Below are 9,856 nucleotides of genomic sequence, written 5' to 3' on the forward strand. Positions count from 1 at the left end.
CAATACAACTCAACTGGCAGCGGTGTGATATTGTTTCGGTACCGTACTGTAAGATATAATAATATAATTAGTTTCCTTATCGTTTGAATGTCATTGGTGAGACACGAGGCAATCGTAACTACTTCATTTATTATGTACATAAACACGACATAATAAATGAAGATACATAACTTACACAATAGTGATAGAATATACATTACGCCTACGATTACAACGAAAAAACGGGTGTTTCTGTGTTAGAAAAATACTTAGTGAATATCATAGAATAGCTTAATTGAATATCAAGAATGGTGTGGGTGCGTCCGAAAGACATTGAGTATCCGAAACAATGGCACAAGTTTGAAGGTCCGACAGGGCGTAAGTTTATAATAAAGGATCTAACTCCAGAGTACTACGATATTGCACTTGGCTACACCACGAATATCTTCATGCATGAATCCAATATCATGGGACCCCTGAGTAAGTACCTTTTATTGCTAAATTAGTCTATTTCACACAGAAAACTATAAATTTAATATTTAGATTACGCCTTGTTGGTTTTGTTTGTCAAACTACCTACTTTATGGTAATACAATAAACTACTTATTTTGGTAGGTACTTTGTGCAAAAGATAGATAGAGATAGGTACTTACTTTAGTATAGTCAAACATGTTGGTACATTTTCCTCTCATCACTGCAAATTCAACCTAGTTATATTAACCTGCCTCTACCAAATAATTCGAGAGAAACTGCCCGACTATTCGTGTACCTTCATCTATTCCAGGAATATTCCACGACCCCACTGAGCGCAGTAAGTTGCAGCAGAAGTGGCTGTCCATATTCAAGCGGAACGCGTCCCTGGTGTGTGTGACGGACGAGGAGCTGCCTCGCGTGGCCGGTATACACATCACGGTGGTTAGAGAGAAGCATGACGAGAAACAGGTACTTAGGTACCTATGTACATAAATAGTAAATATTGATGTCTCTATGGTACAGCACCATAGTTACGAATGCAGAATGGTATGGTAGAGGTACCTACGATAAACAAAATAGATAGGCAAGGTACATGAAGTTCTTTTTTCTTTCAGCAGTTAAAAAATAAGCCAGATTATATGTCTTTTTATGTATTTCATCAAGTAAATCAAGAGTAAATAGCAAATTTGTCTAGCTGTCCAAACGGGCCTATTATATTTCGACGACTGTAGTACTAGTAGGATACCAACCTCTACTTATACTTAGGTATCTTACAGTATAACAGTAGAGTCTTCTTCGTTTAGCCTACCCACCCTCTTCAGTTTAACTGATGAAGCGAACCGTAGCTAGGTCCTATACTTATTGCGTCTTCCACAGGACCTACCAGCCACAACGGCTTATGATAAATTCGTGAAAGCAGTGGAAGACCTCCTGAAAGAGTCTAATTTCTACGAGAAGTTCGGTGGAGACACGTATCTGTCTTCACTTGGCCTGTTCGTGCTGCCTGAGTTCAGGTGCCAGGGCATCGCTACTGAGTTCTTGAGAACTAGGTCAGTATCATGTACTACCTATTTATACTATGTGTAGGTACCTGAGTTTATTATGTAGTATCATGGACTAGGTACCTAATAATAAAATAGCTCTTTATTCTACCATTTCAAAAGATCGGTATGCCATGTGCCTGCCTATAATTTATGTGTCGAATAAACCGTTCAATAAGAGTAGGTAACCACATTATAAATAAGCTGATTTTTACAAATGTCTAGTTAGACCGGCTAGGCTACACCTTTTCCAAGCATAAAAGTGATCTAGCATTCTACTCTTTACCATTCTAGCATCCTGCATTCTCTTTATCTTTTTGTCCAGATTAATAATGTGCAAAGCATTAGGACTCCGTGGTACTGCCAACGTGTTCTCCACACCGCATGCTCAGCTCGCAGCCAGGCGGGTGGGCTACCAGGTGGCCGCAGTACTCAGGCCGGATCAGACCTCGTTGGACATACAGGCCGACTTGGCCGCAATGGGCGCTGCCGTTGACACGTAAATGGCGCAGTTGGTAGGATTTTAAGGATAGACAGCTCTAAACTATGGACTTATGACTAATCGACTATGAATAATCGAGAAAAGCGTTTTTTGTTTCAATACAGTGCTGCCTCTACACGGGTTTGTTATCGATGTAGATAAACGTTACTATATCGCGATTTGGTGGAACGGGCATTCATCGAGTTTATCGGCGTCAATAACAGATCCGTGAAACGGCAGCGTAGGTACGTCTAAGGCCCGGGTCTCCTATTTACGCCGTAGGTCGCGACCAGCGTCCCGCCGTAGGCCGCGTCACGATGCTCACTATAGAAATGTACTGATGCGGTCTCCCTCACACGCCGACGTTGGCGCGTAGACATAATGAGCATTGTGACGCGGCCCACGGCGTGACGCTGGACGCGATCTACGGCGTAAATAGGAGACCGAGGCCTAACTCTCAATCTAATGAATAAAGTAAAACATAGCAAGTTATTAGCTGTCATTTATTACTTATCTTTAACTTAATTTACATTCTTAACATACTACTCAGTTCAGTTCAGGTACAATTAACCTAATATAAATAAATTAAAGCAGAATAAATTCAGTTCATTTCTGTGGGTCCTTGTCCCTCGGCAAGAACCACGTGAAGACAAATGCACCTGAAATAATGATAAATAAGATATTATAGAAATTTAGTAGAACTATGCAAAAGCAGCTGGATTTAGCTGAAGCGAGGCCAAAAGCCCAGCCGAAGATAGATTATAGTGTCAGATGATAGTGGATAGACCCTCTGCACATCTTGATATTAAAGTGGGGTATAATAATTATATTGATGAGAATAAAAGCCAACTTACTCAGCAGCAGTATCGACCAGCCATAGAACGTTGCTTCACAGTTGTTCACTAGTAGGGCTCCGATGGCATTCACTCCTATGAAGGCACTGGAGCGCCCCACCATGACCGACAGGCATGCCGCCATACCCCTGGATAAAGGAAATTGCATTAGTAAGACCGTGGTAGGTGGCAAATACATAGGTATATTTTCGAGAAAGTTTTTTTAGTAACTATCCTGTCTAACTATTATGTCCAGTAGTGGAAGTACCGGCTGATGATGATGTAATCTAACTGCTAATATTTATCACTAATACATCTGACATATTATATGCTAAGTATACATTTCCTGAACCTGAACCTAGGCTTCAAAAGAAACTCACCTCACAGAAGTAGAGTAAAGCTCCACAAAATACACGCTCAATATCCCCATGGACAAGGCGCTCATGACGAAGAAGAAGTAGAACATGACTCCAGCCAACGGCACCGGGACCAAGTTGACCAGGAGAGCAGAAGTACTGGAGACCGTCAGGATACACAGCATGGCCAGACGCTTTCTTGAGCCAGCCGTTAGTGAAAGTACCAGGTTTGCACACATCGCAAGAGATCCATAGATGATGGAGGATATTAATGTTGTGTTCTGGATTGTGTCGTTGCAGACTTCTGTTAGCGTCTGAAAAGAGGGAAAATGGTATTAGGTGGGTATAGGCAAAGTTCATCAAAACCCTAACTTTACTAAGTTACTAAGCTACAATGTATAGATAAGATTGAATTATCTTGATTACAATGTCTGCTTCAATGGGTCAATGCTATATAGGAAATGAGGTCCATAAAACTAATGAAATTAAATGGAACTTACAGAATTATTCTCAGTGATAAGGACGTCGTCACTGGGCGTCATGGCGATGACGGAGCAGAGGTTCATGTTCTGCCCCCCGCCCGTCTCTAGTACCGCGAACAGGTTGTTCATGATGTACGGCAGCCAGAGTAGGAAACCACTGCCACTGGAAGATTAGAAGCTTATGTTAAATGAAAGAATACAGACAACCCCCAAAATGCTACACAAGATCTCTCAAAAAGGTTCGTTAGATGATACATCTGCCTTATGATTTCATTGTTGAACTAACTACAGGAGCTTAGGCACCTAACATTTATTTACTGCTACCCACGTGCCACCACTATTTGTTATTCCCTGATTACCATTTTATGTTTATCATAGTCGCTGCCCTCCCTTGGATTTGACTTCACAGGCCTACCAACTGACTATAAGTATGTATATACCTACTATGTATTTAACTACGTGTTTTTTTTGCATCCACTATTGGCTGCTAGTCTTTATTCCCACAAAGCATGTGGTCATTCCTTTCAGCACACTGACAAAGGCCTCTACTGTTTGCGTAAGAAGAATGTAGAAGCTTTAAATAGTTGTAACTCACGTCATGTAAATAACAGCGACGAGGTAGTACAGCTGCAGGGTGGTGGTGAGGAGCGGGGGGCGGAACAACGCCGCCGTCTGCCTCCACATGGCACCGAAGAACGAGCAGCCTTCCGTAGAGGAGGACTCCTCTTCGCCGACCTCGGGGATCAGCTTCTTGATCTGTGAAGGGCAAAATTTTGGTGTAAATTTCAAGAAGAGAGAGTAAATGGCTGTGTATAAGTAAGTCGCGTAGTTGTAAAGCCGGTTAACTGTCCATCGATATTGTAATTCCTGCTTGGATGTCCCTATTGTGTATGGGCATCAAATGCTTGGTAAAGGATATGGTTCAATGAAGTACCTAATTATAAGCTTTTCATATTTATATTACCTAACTACAATAGGATAAATAACAATAACTTACAGGAAACTCATCCCGTCCTTTGCCAGTGTTACAAGCATAGATCCTCTTCAACACATCCAGCGCCTCTTCATACCTCCCCTTGCTGGCGAGGAACTTGGGGCTCTCCTCGAAGTGCGTGAGCAGGTAGGCTACCAGGAGACAAGGGATGTAGAGAGCCAGCACCAGCAGGCGCCACGGCCGGTAGTTGATGCCGAGGAACTCGATCGGATAGGAAAAGTCGAGGAGCAGGATTGGGTATGTGATCACTGTAACAAAATAAATCCAAAATTTCATTAAAATCGGTTAAGCCGTTTTGACGTGAAGAATTAACAAACAACACAAACTTTCGCCATATAAAGGCGAAAGTTAAGAAAATATTAGTGTGATCTACGGGATTAAGTTCTGGTGCACCATATTCTGGTGATTCCATTTAAAATTACAAAGACTATTCTAGCGGGTAGCCGGTTATTTGAAGGCAGATTATGATGTGGATAGAGCTAGAGCTTGGTGAAACCAGTGTAGTCCACTGTTTGAACCTAATTGAACTGCGCTTTTTGGTGTCGTCACTATCCTTTAAATGCTACACAATAATATAGGATATAGGTAGTGGCTATTGAGCAACGAACAGCTCACTAAAACCATCGTATCGGAGATCGCTGTCAAGTCAGGTTACGTCCGTCATCCAACTCTACCAACTTAACTACAACGATATAGGGATAGAAAGTGCCCGCATAGCCAAAAAGGTACAAAATACTAACCAGCAGCAACAGCCTGGCAGCACATGAGGGCACAAGTACACAGCAGCATGGCGCGGCCGCGGGAGCGCGCGTCGCAGCACTCGCCCACCAGCGTGTAAGCGCCCGAGTTGCTGGCTGAAGTGCTGCAAGCATAATGAGAGGGATTTGTTAAGCTGTTGTGTCAGGAAATAAGGAGAATGCCTTTGCCATCGAGAGAAATAGACGCAGTATTCGATATGTTAGACAGAGTTAGGTCTTGCCCTCTTCTTGCCAATGAATTTGCAGACAAAAGCAGCTACAGGGCTAAAGTATCGCAATGCCGCGATGAGGCTACATTTGTCAAAGCTACAGCTACAAAGCTAGAGACAGTCTGAGGCATTGGCACTTAACTTGGTCAGAGGCAAATTAACCTGGCCCTTCTCAGAGTGCCAACACTAACAGATGAGGTCACGATTCTTTTGACCTTTGTAGGTACATAGGATAGGATATCATTACGATAACTGCAGTCAATACTCACAAAGTAGCGCTCAACAGCTTCAGCACGGCCATGGAGACACACCCGGGCGCCAGACTGCTGCAGGAGCCGAGTGCGGCGCCGGCGGCCATGGACACCACGAGCGTGAGCCGCCGCCCGCGCGCGTCGCACACGTAGCCCCACAGCTGCGCGCCTAGTACTGCGCCTGGGGGGGAGGGAGAGTTCTAGGTAACATGATGGTTATCTGGCGAATAGTGGGAGCAAAAACGTAGTTACCTCCTGCTTAAGTGCCTATGGAAGTACCAGAGTTTTTTTAAACTGATGTTGTCAATCTTCTTCTTATTGTGTCGGTGAAAAATACAAGATTTATAATTTGCCAGGGTTTATCACCGTGGTGAAAAGATTGGCCAGTCAGATTAGCATAAGCCGCTGACTGCGCTGGGTCGTCCTCTGAACGACCGATATGGACCATAGGCTACCACAAGTTACCGAGTGCTTTAGACAGTTCGCTGGCTTTAGTAGGTACATAATAACCTCGCGAGCATTGAAAACGTTCCACTTACAAAATACCGACATCAAATGACCCCATTTTTTTGTAATTTGTTTCTACGGTCACTGGAACTTTTCATTCCTCAAAAGTGTATTAAACTCTACAATCCGTGTCACCAACATACCTGCAAGAGGTATCCCAGTCAGCAGCGCCTGCTGCGTCAGCGTGAGGTGCAGGTCGCACACGGCGGCCGCCACGGTGAAGGAGGACCCGAACATGTCCAGCCCCATGGCCTGCAGCGACCCCGTGCACACCAGGAGCAGGCACAGGTTGTATTTGCCGAACCCTGGGGGAGAGGTGGTGTGGTTATGATGAAGGAATTTGTAGTTGAGCGGCGATTGATCGAAAGCTTCTCGTTAGATAAGTACTTAAATATGTTCCTTGATCGATAGAATTTGATAAAATAGTAATTACCACTTTAATTAAACTTACACAATATACGTGTAGACCATAAAGGAGCAATGTAGAGTACGCTCGATCAATGATTGCCCTATTTCAAATCAATTGAGCGAAAGGTATACTCAGAACAACGCGATATATGCCATTTTTTCCATTATGCGGAGAAGAGGTGTAATTAGTATACATAGTAAAGTACAGAGTGTTTCAAAAGAGGTATATCTAACACAACTGTAAGCGAAGAGCGGAGGTATATTTATCTCAAGCAATCCCAACTACGACCAAAAGTCGGTTCAAAAATTAACTTGATCAGTCATTTGACCACACGGAAAAAGATAATAAATAACAATACCATGTCCAAAATAACTGCACATAATTCAACGAATGATGTGGCAAAATAAAACAATTCTTGTGTGAGATTCTGAGAACGGTTAAGATTGAATGCCCGTTAAAGTTAAACACTGCTTGGTTAAATTGCAAAAAAACTACCTGAGATTCAAATGATTTGCAGCATGTTAAAACAATATTTTAAAAGACGGTGCAAAGGGTAGCCAATGAGGATCCGCGTTGAGTTATTCAGGTATTTTGGAATGTACCTATGTAGGTATGTAAGTACTTATACATTGTCACTGTTCCTTGAAGCAGTGTTCCTCGTACCATCTTTGCATTAGGACTAAAACTGAGCCCTATCGTGTGTTTGTTTGTGTTGTGTTTTGGATATGATGACTGAAACTGAAGAGTCTTGTGCTGGATCATGGACAGCCACGGAGGTCATGCACACTGACTCTCCGTAAGTACACCTATAAGAATCTACTTTTATTACCTAACCCTTTACTGTTTTATTTTTAGTTGTTTATGTATACTCGTAATTCCGATGTAACAGAACATGTTTGGCATATTTACATTCGTATTATATGTTATATTGGTACTATGTATGGTAGTGGCCCCTGGTTGTGAAGGAAAAAATAATCGCGATTTTTCAAAAGACGCTTAGATTTGAATGACCGATGACACCCCTTTCATACACCCTGTATACACATTTCGGATCTAGATCTAGCAGATAGCATCATTATAATGGTAACACGGCAAAGCTACATATCAAAAGTCGTAACTAAAGTAAAGGTGCGTGAACACTGGATTGGATGGGATCAGCCTGAGAGATAAGACGGGAACGCTAGCAATCGTAAATGCAGTATGCAGCTAGCAAAACTGGTTTCATCAAACCGTTAGAACGTAGGGAACTTTATATGGTGGTACTTTTTTGTCTTATTTTAAGCGTGACATAACATAACGTCGTAAGTACGACGCTCATTAAAAAGTTATAACTGGAAGATTACGGGGCCGTTCCTCCCGTGGTTAGACCTAGGTACCTGCACCCTATTAGGTTGAATCTACGTCAGCTTTGAAAAATACATCTCTTAACTGATAGATCCTAAGTAGGTTAATTAGGTAGTTGAGTCCCCACGACGGGAAGTTATCCAAGTAAGGAACGAGTCTTACCAGTGACAGTCAGCGCCTCTTCCACAGTCGCTGCGTGTGACACCGGTCGCACTGCATCGGCTTTCTCCATTAACTCTAGTTTACCCTTCATTCTAACCAGACTACGGCGAAGTGCACGTTAAAAAGGTAAGTCCAATAAACGTTCCTAATTTAAATCTTTCACATGTGAAAACTAAATTTTCTTAAACTAAAGAGAGAAAATCAGACACTTTTCTTTCTCTCTACATTAATTGTTTCTGTGCAATTTATCTGAATATAGTGTGTCTTGTTGTGATGTTTTTCTGTATATATAGCTGGGGGTACGTCACCGAGCTAAGATCCAGATAGCTAGTTCTGCCTCCGTCATGGCGGGTCGGTAAATCTGCATGATACCTGTCTCGGTAGAGCTCAAGTCTTTAGTTTACTTTCATTGTTTGCAGCCAGTCTCTCGACGATTCTATTAATACGCGGAGAATATTGTTTGTCGATGGTATATTCCATTGGAACTGTTCATAATTAGATCTTTTCTTTCTAACTTTTGTCTAACGCCGCCTGACGTGAGTGTTCAATGCAACAAATGCATCAATCAGTGCATGCACATCAGACTCTTGTATTGAATATCTGTTATGTACCTTCGGATTGTTGGATTCTATCTAAGAATTTGTCCTAGTGATTGCATGATATTACTTGTCCACACGTATTGTTCTCTTCCTGCTCAAATAGTTAGGTAGCATTTGTAATAGAATTTACAAAAAGGTAAAGTTAAGGATTCTTTACGTTAATTTCATTATTCCCATCCATGTGGACAATTCTACACACACTTCTCATTCTACGTATCTATCGATGCAATTACTTTTTGCATCTTATTAACATCAAATTGAGCGTATCAGAAACTATTACACCCAGCTCAGGTTTTTGGGAACCAGAACCGAGATTCGAACCCGGCATGAAGTTGGTCGGCGCGAGAGAGTGTCGGTCGATAACCGCTGTGCCATCCGGTCCCTCTATTCCAATAACTTTAGGCCTTAAATCCAGTTAGATATATCCACTTTGGTTTATTCCTAAATGTTTTGTAGTAAGTATCCTACTTTTAGAAGGAGTTGACGATCTCTTATCGCGTATTGTGTGTTGGTTTAAATAATACTTGTTTGATTTGCTGATTTACTTAAGGCTCTACTTCACTGCTGGGGGCGAGATAGTGTGGAGATAATGAAAGTGTACCAACTCTACAAACAATATGGACAAGGTATTAAACCCTCTGTCTATATGTCTACTGTAAGTTCTGGAATTTCTAGACGTGTATACTTAATTCTACATGTGTATCTAATTGCCTACTTTACACTTTGTGGATGTTTGAGGACACCTCTTTTGAGTAAATAGCTACAACCTAATTTATTTGATAAAAATCCCAAAAACTCGGCATAAATAACTGAAATGCCTTTGTCCTACGGATTCCTACCAATTAGTAACTTTTACTGATTGTTATGTCGAACTTCGGATACTGTAGACTGTTTTCTTGATCCTAAATTATCACCCTACCAATCATACAATATGTTTCATATTATAACATTATGGGAGTCTCCCATTGGGAGAGAGTT

At 41.9% G+C, this 9,856-nt stretch overlaps 2 protein-coding genes across 2 annotated transcripts; one reads left to right on the forward strand and one right to left on the reverse strand.

The window, feature by feature from the left end:
- Positions 1–5: 5 nt before the first annotated feature.
- LOC105383796 lies at positions 6–2,466 on the forward strand. Its single transcript, XM_048621898.1, has 5 exons — positions 6–459; positions 764–921; positions 1,330–1,502; positions 1,819–2,223; positions 2,423–2,466. The coding sequence occupies exons 1-4, from the start codon at positions 288–290 to the stop codon at positions 1,994–1,996; spliced, it is 681 nt and encodes a 226-aa protein (XP_048477855.1). The 5' UTR covers positions 6–287; the 3' UTR covers positions 1,997–2,223; positions 2,423–2,466.
- Positions 2,461–8,540, reverse strand: LOC105384101 (synaptic vesicle glycoprotein 2A). Its single transcript, XM_038119602.2, has 10 exons — positions 8,280–8,540; positions 6,508–6,669; positions 5,876–6,038; positions 5,380–5,501; positions 4,643–4,887; positions 4,241–4,401; positions 3,664–3,808; positions 3,188–3,477; positions 2,829–2,956; positions 2,461–2,633 (listed from the first exon to the last, which is right to left on the reverse strand). The coding sequence occupies exons 1-10, from the start codon at positions 8,368–8,370 to the stop codon at positions 2,581–2,583; spliced, it is 1,560 nt and encodes a 519-aa protein (XP_037975530.2). The 5' UTR covers positions 8,371–8,540; the 3' UTR covers positions 2,461–2,580.
- Between the last annotated feature and the right edge of the window lie 1,316 nt (positions 8,541–9,856).

This window comes from Plutella xylostella, chromosome 6 (assembly GCF_932276165.1).
Source record: "Plutella xylostella chromosome 6, ilPluXylo3.1, whole genome shotgun sequence".
NCBI classification, from domain to species: Eukaryota; Metazoa; Arthropoda; class Insecta; order Lepidoptera; family Plutellidae; genus Plutella; species Plutella xylostella.